Raw genomic sequence first — 17,472 nt, forward strand, 5'->3', positions numbered from 1 at the left:
TGCATGGTCAGAGCAAGGCAGGTAACTTTGGAAGGTGTGGAGACAGCACGCCCCAGCCGTTTTCTCTCCTGAGCTGTCCTTTGCCTTGTTTTAATTGGGCTGATTGCAGTAGTCACACAGCCCTGCCTGAGTGTTAACATTTGAGTTTGTAGCTAATGCAAGGAACTGAAGGAAACAATCCAGACCCGAGAGTCCCAGCAGGGGGAATGACATTTGAATTAGGCTCAAAGCTGCGTTTTTGATGCTTGTTAAGACTCCAACACCTCGCTCAGAGCGCCCAAAGCGTGGAGATGGGGGAGGGAGGCTGCAGGGTACAGCATTTGCCACCTCCAACTTAATCACTGAATGGTAAGGGTTGGAAGGGACTTTTAAGATTCACAGATTGCATTGAGTTGGAAGGGACCCTCAAAGGTCATCTTGTCCACCCCTCTGCAGTCAGCAGGGTCACCTCCACCTAGAGCAGGATGCACAGTGCCACAATGAGGCTCATCTTGAATGTCTTCAGGGATGTGGCCTCAACCATATCCCAGAGCAGCCTGTTCCAGTATCTCACCACTCATTGTGAAGAACTTCCTCCTAATGATCAACCTAAATCTACCCTGCTCTATTTTCAAACCATTGCCCATTGTCCTATCACCACAAGCTCTTCTAAACAGTCCCTCCCCAGCCTTCCTGCAGGTCCTCTTCAGATACTGAAATCAAATGCAGCTCTCAGGTCTCTCCAGAGCCTTCTCTTCTCCAGGCTGAATAGCCACAACTCTTTCAGCCTGTCTTCACAGCAGAGGTGCTCCAGCCCTCTGATCATCTTTGTGGGCCTCCTCTGGACCCACTCAAGCAGGTCCAGGGCTCTTTTGTGCTGAAGGCCCCAGAACTGGACACAGTAGTGCAGATGAGATCTCACCAGGGTAGAGTGGCAGAATCACCTCTCTCCATCTGCTGGCCACGCTTCTTTTGATGCTGCCCAGGATGCCACTGGCCTTCTGGGCTAAAAGTGCCAATTGTTGGTTCATGTCCAGCTCCTTATCTACCAGCACCCCCAAGATCATCTAGTCCAACCCTCCTGCGAGGGCAGGATCACCTAGATTAAGTAAATCACATTGGAATGTGTCTAGGCAGGTTTTGAATGCCTCCAGAGATGGAGACTTAAATCTTTAAACCTTGCACTGAAGTGCTCCTCAGAGGCGCTCACTGCTGTTGGTTCAGCTGACAGAGGGATGTGAAGAGGGCTGTTATGCCACAGAAGAATCGTTTTAATTAACAGAACTTGCAAGGTCTCCTTAGAAAGGTTCCAGTGCCACCAAACCTGTACAGCCCAACACCATGGTGCCTTTGCTCCCCTCCATGTTGCACCACCCCTGCTGAGCCTGTTCATGGGAGACAAAACCAGCAGGGACTGGGCCAGAGAGGAGCATTTTACAGTGGTTTTGAGTATGGAAATGTCCTGCTAGTCCAGTGCTCCAGATCATGTCTGCTCTGCTGCATGCTCCTACCCCACACTGGCAGTCTTCAGATCTAGTTGGAGAGCTGGGAGTGAGGGTGGAGGAGCAGGGAGCAGCCCTACAGCCCCTCTCTCCCTCCCTCTTGTCCCAGCCCCAGCTCTGGGAAGGAGAACTGGCAGCCCAGTGCTGCCATCTGCGCCGCTGCCTGCGCAAGCACCGCGCTCCCGCTCCCACCAATCAGCACAGACCAGGGGCCTGGAAGCATCTCTTGCCAATCACCTTTTTATTACCTTTAAAAAGCCAAGAAACCCCGAACAAGACAAAAACTGAGACCGTGTGAACATCATGCAATGGATTCACTTTAAAGCAGGCTGGGGCAGGGAGGGGGCAGGCCAGAAGCCATGTTAGAGTAGAAGTACTGCTTCATCCACATCTGAAGGCCAGATTGGGTGGACCGTCACCACTACGGGTGGTGGTGACTGCTGTGAGTGATCAGATCAATTCTGAAGCAGGAAATGGAAACGCACTCAGGAGACATCATCCTGCCTAACCCCAGCTCTGATTCTGACCCAAATGCAATTTCTTATGTGGTGATAATAGAACCCCAGACTGGCTTGGGTTGGAATGGACCTTTGAAGGTCATCCAGTCCAACCCCTCTGCAGTCACCAGGGACATCTGCAACTAGAGCAGGTTGCTGAGAGCCCCATCAAGCCTCACCTTGAGTGAGAAACGCTCCTAAACCGCTTGTCATGAGTACTTTCTGCCCAGGCAGTGTCTCTTTGGCAAGGAGCAGCACCATGAGCACTGTTCCAAGGGAGCTGTGTGTATGTTAGTTCAATGATGTTATTTAGCGTGACTGGGACTCTGGTCGTCAATTAGCGGAGTGGAGATTATGCAGCAGGAGTGAAGCTACCACCCTCTGCCCTTCAGTCTCACTTTGTCATCTTCAAAATTCAGAGCACTACCTGGAGCAGTATTAACTTTTTGAAAGAAGCGTCTATTACATTTGGAGAGGTTCAGCTACCATGAAAATAACTTTGCCTCTTGTCCATCATGTGGATGTGACAAAACACATGCCCTTATTTTCCTCAGGTATAGCCAACATTGGAGTTCATTACATTTAATAGAACTGGGTCACCCACAAAGTTATTCATCTGGGATTTTCTGAGTGGTTTTCACCTTCTCTCGGACCACACAAAAAAATAATCTCTATCAGCATGTTCATGAGGTACAAACGGTGCTGGCATTTCGGCTGTTATTATGTTATTAACTTTTTTAACCTAATAATTTTCAATCAGCAGTAAGAAGCAATTTTCTCTCACTCCAGTGACCAGAGTTGGAGACTCTGCTAAGTGTTCTTGTAGGGTTCACCTTGCCAGCCACCTGATTCCCTCCCAGACTGAAACGTTACCCCCGGATGCTCTGGCTGCAGTTACCGAGAATTTCCATTTCCCCTTCGGTTAGGGTTTTAATTTAGAAAGCAAAGGACTTCCTAAGCTATGGGGGGGAGGGGAGTAAAGAGAGATGGCACGGGAGGAGGCGGCTGATGGTATGTAGTTGACTCCGGATCTGAAATATTTTATCCCTTCTCAATGTAGGTTAAATTATTCTTCACCTTTCCCACATCCATAATTGTCGCTGATCTTGGACCAACTCAAAACCCTACTACTGAGCTCAGTAGACTCAAAATTGCCACTAGAACTGGAAAAAAAAGAAGAAAAAAAAGAAGGAAAAAAAAAAAGAAAAAGAAAAGAGTTGTTAGTGTCCATACACAACATCCCAGGACTATACACAGCAACATTTTTTTGTCTTTTTTTTTTCTTCTCATCACTGAGTATTTATTATCTATAACAAATACATGAAAAAGAAAAAAAAAAAACTATATAGTGTGATATAAATAGTTTATTTACATTACAGAAAAAAAACCATCAAGACAATGTATACTATTTCAAATATATCCATACATAATCAAATATAGCTGTAGTAGTAGTAGTAGTACATGTTCTCATTGGTGTAGATTACCACAAATGCAAGGCAACATGTGTAGGTCTTGTCTTAAATCTTTTGTTGTTTTTTTGTTTGTGTGTGTGTGTTTGTTTGTTTGTCTATGATACTGAACTGTGGAGTCCGAGCTCTCTGCGGTTAGTTTTGCCCTTGTGGAAACATGCGCTCGTTTAAATTAACCTTGTCGATGCTCTCGTCGTGTTGTCTGAACTGTAGTGCCCTGTGTTCTGCTTCTGTCTGTGGATTCTGTTGCTTCTGGGACATTTCCTGGAAAAGAGAGTGATGAGAGAGACAGGGCTTGTAACAGCGGGAGGTGGCACAGGCAGAAGGTGCGAGGGTGGTGCCCGCGGCGCTTTTCCTCTTCCCTTGTGAAATGGGCTTGCTGAGGGCAACAATGCCACGAGAAACCCCGCCCCACAAAACACTGTGAACAGGAGTATGGCATGTGAAATCATGGAATGGTAGGTGTTGGAGGGGACCTCTGGAGATCTTTGAGTCCATCATCCCTGATAAAAATAGTTTGTCTAGAGCAGGTTGCACAGGGACACACCCGGGTGGGTTTGGAATCTCACCAGAGAAGGAGGCTTTATAACCTCTCTGGGCAGCCTGCTCCAGAGCTCCAGCACTGTCAAGGTAAATAAGTTTTTCTTTAAGTTCAAGTGAAACCTTCTGGGTTCCATTTTGTGCCTGTTGCCCCTTGTCCAGTTTGTGCTTGTCAATGGGCAACACTTAAGAGTCTGGCCCCGTCCTCTTGCCCCCTCCCCCCCCCCCCCCAGCCTTTAGATGTTGCTGTGCATTGAGCAGATCCCCTCTGAGGCTGCTCTTCTCCAGGCTCAGCCTTGTTATAGAATGGTAGGTCTGGATGAACTGAAAGCTCTTTTCCAAACCCAGATGATTCTATGAAGCATTCTGCACTCTGCATGGGCAGTGAGACAAAAACAGACTGAAACAACCTCTTGGAGCAGCATGATAGAAAGCCCCATGGTACTGTAGACTGTACAGACATTGGGGGAAAAATCCCTTTTCCATTGGGATACTTTTTTCCCCCCCCTGCTATAGGAAGGCTTTCAGCAGCACCTTGTGAAAAACTGTGGGTCATGCACTGAGGGCAGGCCACCCTGTGAAATCAATTTTTCCTGCCTCCTTAAAAAAAAAATCCAAACAGGTTGTTTCCCTCCACCTCTGCTGAATGGAAGTGATGCTGTGTTTTTTTGGGATGCCAACTGAAAGGCCAAACAAGAGCAGAAGGAATTGGGCAGCATTTCAAAATGCTGGAATACAATTATGTAAGTGTCTAAGAAAATATGGGTCAGATTGTCCTGATTTGCCTCACTTTTAAGCCAAGAGGACCACCCCCTCATGAGAAGCTGTACGGCTGTGTGCTATATTTCACCTCCTTCCTTTCTTGGAAGCGGTGAAGCAGGCTCGTACCATTACTCCAGGAAAACCAAGCCTGTGTCTGTGGCGCTCTCTAAGGTCACAGCAGAGCTTTCACTATGAAACCAATGCAGGCTGGAGCTGGTTCACGATTGCATGACAAGCTCCTTATTCACTGTGTGCTCCTCAAAAGGCAGGCAAACCTTCAGAGTGAGTCAGGGAGATGCTGTTAGGAAACACAGGGTTGATTCACCCAGCCATGTGTCATCACAGAATGGCTGTGGTGGGAAGGGACCTCTAGAGATCACCCAGTCCAGCCCTCCTGTTAAAGCAGGGTCACCCACAGCAGCTTGCCTAAGATCACAACGTTCAGGAGGGTTTGGAATCTCTCCAGAGACAGAGGCTCCACAACCTCTCTGGGCAGCATACTCCACTGCTTCAGCACCCTCCCAGCAAAGTTGTTACTCCTTAAATTCGAGTGAAACCTCCTGGGTTCTGTTTTGTAGCTGTTGTCCCCTGTTGTGTCACTGAACACTGCTGAAAAGAGCTCAGCCCCATCATTATGACCCCCACCCTTCAGCTATTGATCAGCATTGATAAATCCCCTCTCAGGCACTCTCTTCTCCCGGCTAAACAGCCACAGGTCTCTCAGCCTCTCCTCCTCACAGAGATGCTCCAAGTCCCTCAGCACCTTTGTAGCCTCCATTGTGCACTCTCCAGTAGTTTCCTGTCTTGAACTAGTGAGTGAGCCTGGAACTGGACCCAGTACTCCATGAGGCTTCACTAGGGCAGAGTAGGGGTGGAGATGGACGCCAGATTGCCATTGGCCTTTCTGGCCACAAGAGCACATTGCTGACTCATGGGGAACGCGTGATGAGTCTCATGTTAATGTGCACACTGACAGCCTCTTGGCCCCAGCTCAGTGGCTTCTCTTGCCCATTAAGTAAGAGGTTGCACAGCAGGAGCTCACAGTGCTCCCCAGGAGTCACCAAGGATGCCTAGACATGCTGAGAGACAGCACTGCTAAATGCTGCCTGATTGGGATGGTGGAGAAACCAGGGCTTCCTCCTGAGCCCCAGGGCATGAGGGTTTGCACCTAGCCCTGAGAAGCAGGGGTGAAGAACCAGGCATAGGAAGCCACAGTGGGCACAACCAGCCTGATTTTGTAAGAACTGTGGAGGAAGCAGGTGGCTGGGGGATGACCAGGATGGTTGGCAATCCTAGGGAGTGCTGCCAGGCACTGCTGGAGAACAGTGGATACTAACTACTCCCACTGGAAGTGACAAGATGAGTGTCTCATGGGTGTTTTCCTAAACCCTACACTGACATAATCCACACAGTCACTTAGCCCAAGGTCAAGAGATATTGATTCAGAAGTAGAGACTACTCCAATTTAGATCATGAAAAGCATCTTTTAACCAAAAATTCCCACGTTTTAATTGCATGGAAGCCTGGGAAAGCTCCAGGGCCAAATCCTGACAGCAGGCTTGCTTAAATGCAATAGTACTATACAGGTAGGTTGTGTCTGAAGTCCACCTGAGTTTCTTAAGAGGGGTGTTGGCATTTAACTGGCTTTTTAGACTTAATCATCTGCTCAAACTAAGTGACAGCTTTTCCTTAGTCCTTAAGTCTTTAATCAGAAGCTCTTTGTAGTGCTCTGTGTGTGGGATGCATTCATTTCTGAACGCAGCAGTTCCATCAATGTAAGCTTGGTACTGGAGCACAGGCTGCCTGCCCTCCTTCCATTGAAGCCTCCTCAGAAGCCCGAGTTCCTCACACTGTGATTCATAGCAGGTAAAACACGTTCTGCATTCATTTTTAATCAAGTGATTTCTGCACATAAATAGTCTGCTGTGACTAGACGTTAGGAAAGTACTAAAAATGCAAAGCTGTAAAGAAAACTGCTGAGGATCATTATGACACAAACCCATACCTCTATTATCTACCTAAGCTGCAAGTCCTTAGGTGTAGGACCTGTGCTTCGCTGCTCCACCTCCTTCCCTCTGTACTTTTTGGCTTCTGGTCCCCAACTTCTCTACCCTAGCTACTAACTCCCATCGCTGGTGCGAGCCATGAGTAGCCAGGAGGTACAACCTCATCAAAGAATCATCAGTTTTGGTGGTTGAGTTTTCAGCTGAATACATGCCTTGAGTGGTTTGTTGTGTAGCTATAGAAATGCCAATGGTGGCACAAAAGCGTGGCCCAGCAACCAGGGGAAGGGGCAGGACAGCCTCAGTAAGCAGCACAGCTTGTTTATTCAAGTCAAAGTGTCTGTGAAGTGATGACCCTAAAAGTGCTCAGAGCCTTGTGGCAATGGAAGACACCCAATAGATTTGCATTGCTCTGCAGGCACCATTGTAAGAACACCAAAAGCAATCACAAGACCGTTAAGGTCCAGCTGTCAACACAATACCACCATGCTCACTAAACTGTGCTCCCAAGTGCCATGTCCACACATTTTCTGAACACCTCCAGGGATGGTGACTCCACTACCTCATTCCGTCCTAATGTCCAGTCTAAACCTCCCCAGTCACAGCTTGAGGCTGTTCCCTCTTGTTGTATCACTAATTACCTGGGAGAAGAGACCAGCACCAGCCTCTCCACAATCTCCTTTCAGGTAGTTGTAGACAACAATGAGGTCTCCCCTCAGCTTCTACTTTTTCAAACCAAACAGCCCCAGCTCCTTCAGTGTCTCTTCATAAGATTTATTCTCCATCACTCCCCTGGGCAGCCTGTTCCAATGTCTGACCACTCCTGAAGGAAAGAAGTTTTTCCTGATCTCCAACCTAAACCTCTCCTGGCACAATTTGAGGCCTTTTTCTGCTGTCCTATTGCTTGTTACCTGGGAGAAGAGACCAACACCCCGCCCCGCTCTAGCCTCCTTTCTGGGTCTTGTAGAGTGAGATCTTCCCTCAGACTCCTTTTCTCCAGACTAAACAACCCCAGTTCCCTCAGTTTCTCCTCATCAGACGCATGCTCTGGACCCCTTCACCAGCTGATATGCTAATGATAGCTAAAATATTTACTGTGGTAGTCTTCAGTTGCTCAAAGGCAGGGTTTGGGCACAGTGCACCAAACCCATTTAATAGATGTAAAGCTGCAATGAAATGAGCAGCAAAGAATTTGACTCTGAGTGAAGGAAGTTTTCTTCCTTTTTCTTAGGAAACTGGTAGGGTGGTTTTGGCACTTTGAAGGGTTCAGGGTGTGGAGTTCAAACGAGTGCAGGCAGGTTCTCCAAAGCAGCTGACTTCAAAACCTCAATTACTTATGCACACGCCGCCGCAACGCTCTCCTGTCATGTGGAGTTCTCTTAGGCCGCTTAAGAGCACACTTTGGCAAATGCACCTCGAATCATTATGCTGGGCTGGAGGATGCTTGGCAGTAATTACATGCATTACAGGAAAAAAAGTGAAAAGATCATAAATTAACTTTGGCTGCAGAGTGTGTGGGGGAAAGGTGCCATGTAGGTATGAAAGCAGGCTGACGGGTGACCCACGTTACAGCGCGGAGCACATGGGATTCAGGCTTCACTCTGCAGTCCAGGTGACAAAACCAGAGTCACTTGGCAAATAATACAGGGAATTTGCTTCCTCGTCAGGCACCACACCATCTACTCCTTCACACCACATACTGTGATACTACTGCCTCAGTCAGCGGGTATTATGGAGCTGATGGGCTTACCTTGGCCAAAAAAGCAGCTACCTTGTTTTATGTCTTTAGGCTACAGAAGGATTTACCTTTTTTTTTTTTTTTTTGTTTCTTTTGTCTTTTCCAGGAATAAATGTCACAGCTGTCTGCCAGCCAGGTACTGCCACAGAGGAGCTGAAAGATGGCAGGAGGTACAAACCACACAGAATCACAGCATCCCAACATGGTAGTGGTTGGAAAGGACCTCTGGAGATCATCCAGTCAAACCCCGCTGCTGAAGCAGGTCACCCACAGCAGGTTGCCCAGGATCACAATGTCCAGGTGGGTTTGGAATCTCTCCAGAGAAGGAGACTCCACAGCCTCTCTGGCAGCCTGCTCCAGGGCTCCAGCACCCTCACACCAAGGACATTTCTCTTCCTGTGCTCCAGTTTGTGCGTGTTGCCCCTTGTCCTGTCACTGGCCACCACCCAGAATATTCTGGCCCCATGCTCTTGTCCCCCTCTGCCCCCCTTTAGCTCTTGCTGAGTACTGATCAGATCCCCTCTTGGGCAGCTCTTCTCCAGGTTCAACAGCCTCAGGTCTTTCAGCCTTTCTTCCTCATAGAGATGCTCCAGGTCCTTCAGCATCTTTGTAGTCTCCATTGGACTACAGTCTCCAGTAGTTTCCTGTCTCTCTTGAACTGGGAAGCTTTACTGGACTCAGTACTCCAGATGTGGCCTCACCAGGGTAGAGTGGAGGGGGAGAAGAATCTCCTTCAACCTATTGGTTGCACTCTTTGACTGTACCCCAGGAGACCATTTGCCTTCTTGGCCACAAGGTAACACTGCTGGCTCATGGTGAACTTGCTGTCCGCCAGCACTCTGTGGTTCCTCCCCTCACTTGTACTGGTGCATGGTGGTGTTCCTCCCCAGGTCCAGGATTTTACACTTATCCTGGTTGAACTTCTCCTCTGCCCTACTCTCCAGCCTCTCCAGATCTCACTGAATGGCAGCAGTCTGACAGGCTTTCAGCCACTCTTCCCAATTTTTATCACCAGCTGGCTGAGAGGGCACTCCAGCCCTTCATCCAGGTCATTGATCAAGATGCTGGACAAGACTGGACCCACCACTATGGAACACCATGAACTACAGGCCTCCGCCTAGAGTCTGCCCCGCTGCTAGCACCAGTGTCGCGTCACATGAAATCCATGCAAGTGCAGATCGAATCCTAGGGCTTAGAATTGCAAAAAGAAATTTCTTTCTAAAAGAATGATTCGTCTGTGTGGCTAGCTTGATTAATCCAGCCTCATGATTGCTGAGAGCCTGGAGACATCTGAGACAGGCTGAGGGTGCTGGGGTTGTTCAGCATAAAGAAAATGCTCTATAGAGAACTTAGAGCAGCATTCCACTACCTGAATGTGGCCCACAAGAAAGCTAGGGGAGGGAGTGTTTAGAAGGGCTTGGAGTAATGGGACAAGTGCCAACAGTTTGAAACCAGAGCAGGGTAGATTTAGGTTGGACATTAGGAAGAAGTTCTTTACTATGAGGGTGGTAGAACACTGTAACAGGTTGCTCAGGGAGGTGGTGGAGGCCCCATCCCTGGAGGTCAGGGTGGATGGGGCTGTGAACAGCCTCATCTACTTGGGGATGTTCCTGTTTACTGCAGGGGGTTGCACTAGACAACATTTGGAGGTCACTTCCAACCCAAACCACTCTATGATCTGCAGTTCAGAACTTACCCCAAGCCCTTGCAGAGACAGTAATACAGTTCAGTGGGGAGGCAGAGCTTGGTATGTGGAGGGGATGGATTGCTTTTACCCCTCTCATCCTGGGCTACCCTGGGGTTTCCAGTCACATAACCCTTTCCTCCTCATCAGAGTGCAAAACAACATGGCTTGGTGTGCCACCATTTAGTGAAGAACCTGAAACATGTGTGGTACCTCTGAACACATACACAGCCTAATGAAATCATTTAATCAAGGGGATTGCAAACAGGCTTAAAAGTTTGCGTGCTTTGCCTGATTAGGTCTAAGGGAATGGGCCTCTGAGGAAACCAGATGGAGATATGATTAGTTTTATTAAGTGTTGATCCAGCTGCTGTATTTATATCCCCCCTTATTTATATGAACAATATTTGTCCAAGCATCTGAATGCAAAACAGGCACCTTCACTTGCTAGAGGCACTGTTGCTACCCAAGTTTGATTAAGATGGAGGTAAAAATTCTGTCATCACAATGAAGCAACACTGGCTGGCTGATCCAGCCAATATCTTCTGCTTGTTGGTGAACTAAACGACATTTGTTATTGGCTGTGTCACTGCAGGAATCTGAATAAGCAGGAAAAGCAGAAGCCTTTTCTTTGTTCTATTGCAAAATAGCAGAGGTGCTGACCTTGTAATGCAGAGGACTACGACGCAGATGATGGCAATCTGGATGGTTCCAATCACAGCTGCTATTAAGACATACTGAAATCGCACTGGGCCTGGAACCACGTACAGAACGCTGTAGTCCTTTTTTTCACAGTGTTGTCCAGTGTAGCCAGCATCACATCTGAAACAGAAGATTGTTTTTTTTTCCAGTTAGATCCTGCTCCTTTCAAAGAATGCCCCCAAACTGTATCTGCAGAAAAGCCCCAGTGGCCTAAGCATAAGCTGCTCTGTTTTAATGAAGGATGAGCCTCCCCAGAGAGGGCACCACTGCCTCCTTGACCTCTCAGAGGAAAGGTTGTAGGTTCTCAGCATTGCCATGGTCTGTGAGACTGAATTACACTGTGACAGTGCCAGGAGGTGCCCAGAGGACTGGGACTTATCTAGCACCAAATGGAACTACTTGCATGTTGTGATGAGAATCCATTTAGCTCCTTGCACAACGTATTTTAGACTTCTCCCTTCCTTTGGGGAGGTGGGGGAGGGTGAAAAGCCATCTTGTGGTGGCTCCTTATGCAGATTAGCCCTAAGGAGGTGATAAGCAATCATCCAAGCTCCATATAAAATGTGATTAGATGTTCCTGCAAGTGGATACATCATTTACATTTCGTCTGGTTGCTATAAAAAACCCTCTGTTGATGCTGCAGCCACCCACCCCGATACTGCCTGCTGCGCTGCTCACCGCTTCCTACCCACCCCACAGCCTGACATCTGCCCTCTGTGGTTTTGGGGGACAAACAGTGCTTTTCTAATTTTAGCCCAAGCAAGAAGATATGAAAATCCAGGCAAATGGTGACAGCAACCATAGATGGATTGCTTGGACCCCTCTCAGGAGTGTTAGTGATGTAGTAACCCTGATGGGTTAAGCCTGGAGCTTCCATCCTTTTCCTCTTCTGCATTCCCACAGCAGCCAGCAGCTTGAGCAAAGGACATTTTCCAGCTGAATGGAGAACCTAAACGCCAGCTGCTGCAAAGAGCAAAATGTGACCTAGCTGTTTGCAGGAGCTGGGAGAACCTGGCTTGAGGATCTGCCCTGGGCGGATGTCTTCTCCATGTATTTGCTCTCCCAGCCCTATGTGCCAGGACAATGGTGCTTCATGTGTAGTAGTCTTTCCTTTGCCACCAGGCAAAATGGTCTGATGAGTTTGCAGCACCAAGGGCCATGATTACCATTATTTTTAATAAGTTTTATCTAGATTCATTGCTTTAGAGGTCAGTATTTTCCTGTGTGCAGCCTTTCCTCATTGGTAGCAGAAGGTTTGGTTACCTGCAAGATGGTTCCAGCATGTTAGTGGAGTGCTCACACTTGCCGTGCATGCAGAAGCCATTGTAATGCTCTGGACAAGGGATGTAGATCCCTCTTGCACTTTCTTCCAGTTTATTTGCATTCTCTGTGAACACAGGTGAAGGGAACATTACCTTATCCTTCATTGTCAGGTTAACATCATGGCAAGAGCTCAAGGTATGAAAGAAAGGGAAATCATGAACAAGGTGTGGAAGGTGGGAAGCAAGAGCCAGGCTTTGCGCCTTGAAACAGGTAGGCTGATGTAGACACAAACCTTAGCAAGGCTTTCTGTCCTTCTTTTGCATATCTAATGCCTGCCAAGTTACAGCAGTCTCAATGTTTGAAAACTGGTTAGAGTGAAAATTGCCTGACCATTGCTGTTATTTTTATGACCTTTCTCCTCACACCCAAGCAGGGATGGGAGGAAGACTTTGGACACTTACAGCTAATACATCAGTACAGTACGTTTGGTCATTCAATACAACATATTCAGAAAGACCATTTCATGGCTGAAGAAGAGGAGCAGGAAGCCAGAGATGAAGTTTATTATCAGTGCTGCATGCCCATGACCCAGAGCCCCACGCCTTCTCCTCACCCCATAGCATGGGTGAGTACCTTTAAACTAATTTGACTTTTTTGTGCCTGCTTCTGCAGCTCTTAAATAGTCCCCAGGACTCCGAACCCTGGAAAAGATTTCCCTCCATGTAGCCAGGAAAGTGGAGGCTTCATGGTGGTTTCAAACAGGTTATGTGCTCAATATTTACATCATGGGCTGAAATACAGAGTATTGCATGTCACTGAGGGGTTCATTAAAAAGGGCAGTTTGGGCATATTCTGCCATTTAACCAATATTTCTGGTATCTCAAATGGTAAAAATTCTGTCTCTGTGATGGTATCATCTTGCCACAACTAATCAAAACCAGAAGGAAAAAAAACACAAGTCACCAAATCCTATCATGGTGAGGGTTGGAAGATACCTCTGCATATCAACCACCCCTGCTAAAATGGCCACCCAGAGAAGGTTGCCCAGGATTGTATCCAGGAAGGTTTTGAAAGTCCTCAGAGAAGGAGACTCCACAACCTTTCTAGGCAGCCTGCTTCAGCACTCCAGCATCCTCACACCAAAGAAGTGTTTTTCTCCCGTTCAGGTGGAACCTCCTGGGTTCCAGTTTGTACCCACGGCCTCTTGTCCTATCACTGGGCACCACTGAAAATAGTCCAGCACCATCCTCTTTACCCCCACCCTTTAGCTCTTGCTGAGCATTGATCAGATCCCCTCTCAGGCTGCTCTTCTCCAGGCTAAACAGTTCTCAGTCTTTCCTCCTCACAGAGATGTTCCAGGTCCTTCAGCACTTTTGTAGCCCTCTGTTAAGACTCTCTAGTAGATCCCTGTTCCTCTTGAACTGGGGAGCCCAAAACTGCATACAGTACTCCAGATGTGGCCTCACCAGGGCAGAGTAGAGGGGGAGGAGAAACTCCCTTGGCCTTCAGGACACACTCTTCTTAATGCACCCCAGAATACTGGTGACCTTTGTAGACACAAGATCACACTGCTGGCTTATGGTGAACTTGTTGCCCAGCACCACTCCCATGTTCTTTTCTCACCTCTAGTGGTGCGGGGGGGGGGAACCTCATGGTAGATGCCTGAGGAAATGTAGTTTACACAAAGAGAAGCTGAAGCATCTTCCAAAGGAAGTGCCCAAGTGTTATGAAACGATTGCAGCTTGTGTTCTGCCTCCAAGCCAGCCGTGCTGGCAACAGGCACCATCCCACCTTTGGGAAAACTGCTTGCAGCAGATCCAAGATCCAGATTTTCGTAATGAATTTTTTCCTGCTGCTGCTGTCCAAGGAGAGTTTTGAGAATCCCTAACAACTTGCACTAACCAAGTTGGTTATGTTGTTATCCTTAGGTTAAACCAAGCTCCCAGCAAACAGCAATGGCAGGGCACCCTCTAACATCCCTGCAGACAGCATGGACTTCTCTTTCATTCTCAAGACTTTCAGAACCCCTGCACTCTGGATCATTAATGCATGGTTTGAAATGCACACGTACTGAATACAACCCTGTCTCCTTCTCCTGCTTCCCTCCTTCTACTTGGACACCTGAGCCAGGCTGCTGTATTAATGACAAAGTACTGGAGGAAGGGGGATCCTGAGCCCTGTGACTATCCTGGTCTCAGGGCTCATCATGGTCTCTGGGATGGCATAGACAGGGCAGGCTGATAGGAGATACCTTAGTGTCACATTCTTTGGCAGCTCGCCCAGGAATTTCTGCTGCTGGAAGAGGTGTGAATACTAGCTCCGTTTGGTCTGATGCTAAACATTTCTGGCTGCCCAGCACTCTCCAGGTGGGACAGTGGCTACCATCATATGAAACACACACACACACAGGGTCACCATCCCACCAGCACTCTGAATGCTTTTTTCCCACCTGGAAATCTTCCCAGAACAGATTTGTGACATATGTTAGCTATCAATGGACCTTCCCAGTGCACACACATAGATCTTGATGTGCTTGGGACTTGCTGGAGTTCATACTCCATAGTGATCATTTATGCACCATGGCTTCTGGGTGTGGGACTTCTGCGACAGCGATGTGCTCTTGTGGTCAAGAGAACCTACGACATCCTGGGGTGCATCAAGAAGATAGTGTGCAGCAGGTCTAGGGAGGTTCTCCTCCCCCTCTACTCTGCCCTGGTGAGACCTCACCTGGAATACTGTGTCCAGTTTTGGGCTCCCCCGTTCAAGAGAAACAGAGATCTGCTGGAGAGAGTACAATGGAGAGCAATGAGGATGATTGTGGGACTTGAACATCTCTGCTGTGAAGAAAGACTGTGAGAGCTGGGGTTATTTAGCCTGGAGAAGAGAAGGAGAGGGGATCTTATTAATGTCTATAAATATCTGAGGGGTGGGTGGGTGTCAAGAAGAAGGAGCTAGGCTCTTGTAAGCGGTGCCCAGAGACAGGACAAGGAACAACAGATACAGGAGGTTCCACCTCAACATGAGGAGACACTTCTTTATGGTGAGGGTGATGGAGCACAGGAGCAGGCTGCCCAGAGAGGCTGTGGACCGCTTGTCCAAACCTTCTCTGGACACTTTCAAAACCCACCTGGATGCCTTCCTTTGTGACCTGCCCTAGGTCATCCTGCTCTGGCAGGGGGATTTGGTTTGATGATCTCTGGAGATCTCTTCCAGCATGTGATTCTGTGATGGTTCTGCCCAGACCACCGCTCTGCATGTGTGCCTGTGCATCTCTGATCCTTCCTTCTCATGCACTAATCTATCTCTGTGATGTCCATGCACCACCACCCCACAGTGTGAGAATCCTCCCCCCCTGAGAGGAGCCATCACTTGCTGCAAAAATGGTAGGAGGCCATTTGGTTTAGTTTATTTTTTAAAAAGCCACACTTCAAGATGGTGAGGGAAATTGTTACTTTCAGGATGGACTCATCTGCTAGGGGAACTAGGACTTCTCCTAGATGTGTAGGCTGTGTGTAGGCTGTAGGGCTGGTAAAAAGAGGAATGATTTTTCCTCCTCCTGCAATTTTGTGGGTAGAAACAGTGTTTTCTTTAGAAAGGTCTCTAGCAGACTTCCAAGTAAATCTAGGATCCTGCAGAACTTGTAATTACACCTCTAAGTGTAATGTTATGATGGAAAGCACTTCACTGAATCAAAAATGAGATGCCCCAAGCTTTGCTAGCACTTCATAGGTTAAACACTTCATATGGGAACACCTGGCATCTGGCTGGAGAGAAACCACAACAAATTGTCCACAGGCCCTCATTTTGACCGATGACTCCTCTAAAAGAGTAGGGATTGAACATAAAGATGAGAAGAAATGGTCTCAAATTGTGCCAAGGGAGGTTTGGGTTGGACATCAGGAAAAATGTCTTCACTAAAAGGGTCAGCACAGCCTGCCCAGGGAAGTGGTTGAATCATCATCCCTGGAGGGATTGAAAAGATGTGTAGATGTGGTGCTGAGGGACATGGTTTAGCAGTGGAGTTGGTTGTGCTGGCTTAATGGTTGGAGTTGGTGATCTTAGGGGTCTTTTCCAGCCTAAGCTATCCTATGATTCTGTGAAGGAAGTGTGTGTGGGGAAATACCCTCTGTATTTAGTTTGATATGTCATTTTGAGCACTGAAAAGACTGACCACAATGAAGGAACCATTTACTTCAGATGATGAAGTTCCCCTGCTCTTCTGGAATATTTTTAATTCAATCAAAATAATGCCTTCAAAACCTCATTACACAAAACATCTTTTGAGATATAAAAGCACCAAGACAGGCTTTAAAAGTCACCCCCATCATGGTGAATCTGAGCACTTTTCAGACACTGACGAGGTTTAGATTGGATTAGAAAGAATTTCTTCACTGAAAAGGTTCTCAAAGACTGGAACAGGTTCCCAGGGAGGTTGTTGAATCTCCATCCCTGGAGGTGTTTCAAAGAGGGAGACATGGTGCTGCGGGACATGGTTTAGCAGCAGCCTTGGCAGAGTTAGAGAATGGTTGGACTGGATGCTCTGAAAGGTCTTTCCCAACCAAAGTGATTCTCTTGATTCTGTAACTGCCATGAATGCACCACAGGGTTTACAACACTATGAAACAAGAACCATAAATCAGCTCTAAAAAGAGAGGGTATCAATAAAAAAGTATTTAAATTATGGATCAAATTAGAACTGTACAAAGTTCAAAAGAATAAAACTAAATGAAATAGATCAAGACTTGCCCCCTTATTACTATCTGAGATAATTTATACATTCAGTACTAGAGGCAATCCTCATGAGTCTCACCATAGCATCACTAAACTAAGGAGCTCCTCTACCACACCAACCTTATCCCTACAGAGTGCCAGGCTGCCCACTTGTTTGCAAGCACAGCAGATGCAGATCAGTATTCATGAAGCAGTGACAGGGACCAAAGTCAAGGTCAGTCAGGTTTCAGTAATGTCAACCTCATTTGTTCCTCTTTGACATCAGACCTACTGCAGTGTTATTGGCAACTCTGTGTGAAATTTTCACCTGGACCTTTTTGTCATGTCTAGAATGTGAGGCAGAAGCCTGAAGATAAGAACTGGGGTTGGACTTGATGATCTCCTGATGTCCCTTCCAATCCCTAACATCCTGTGATCCTGTGACTGCCTGGGTCAGCCTTTCCTATCTTTGGGCAAATGGAATTCCTGCCACGTTTCTCAGTCATACAGAAACACATCCTCACCCTCCAGACCTATTCTGTGGTTGTGTGATTCCAAAGCCAGAACAGAATGCCCAGCTGCAGGACCTGACTCTGCAAGTAATTCAAACAACACAGCCAGAT

At 47.5% G+C, this 17,472-nt stretch overlaps 1 protein-coding gene across 1 annotated transcript in view; it reads right to left on the bottom strand.

Annotated features, from left to right (window-relative positions):
* Nucleotides 1-1,707: 1,707 nt before the first annotated feature.
* The window catches only part of TMEFF2 (transmembrane protein with EGF like and two follistatin like domains 2), a 162,144-nt gene continuing 146,379 nt past the window's right edge, over nucleotides 1,708-17,472 (bottom strand). The window contains exons 8-11 of the mRNA XM_068137974.1: nucleotides 12,140-12,263; nucleotides 10,838-10,996; nucleotides 3,625-3,711; nucleotides 1,708-3,141 (exon numbers count right to left, since the gene is read on the bottom strand). Coding sequence (XP_067994075.1) covers nucleotides 3,045-3,141; nucleotides 3,625-3,711; nucleotides 10,838-10,996; nucleotides 12,140-12,263 — 467 coding nt within the window. The 3' untranslated portion in view covers nucleotides 1,708-3,044. The remainder of the gene's footprint in view (nucleotides 3,142-3,624; nucleotides 3,712-10,837; nucleotides 10,997-12,139; nucleotides 12,264-17,472) is intronic.

Source organism: Melanerpes formicivorus, unplaced genomic scaffold (assembly GCF_026170545.1).
Source record: "Melanerpes formicivorus ecotype bairdi unplaced genomic scaffold, bMelFor1.0.p_v2 SCAF_5, whole genome shotgun sequence".
NCBI classification, from domain to species: Eukaryota; Metazoa; Chordata; class Aves; order Piciformes; family Picidae; genus Melanerpes; species Melanerpes formicivorus.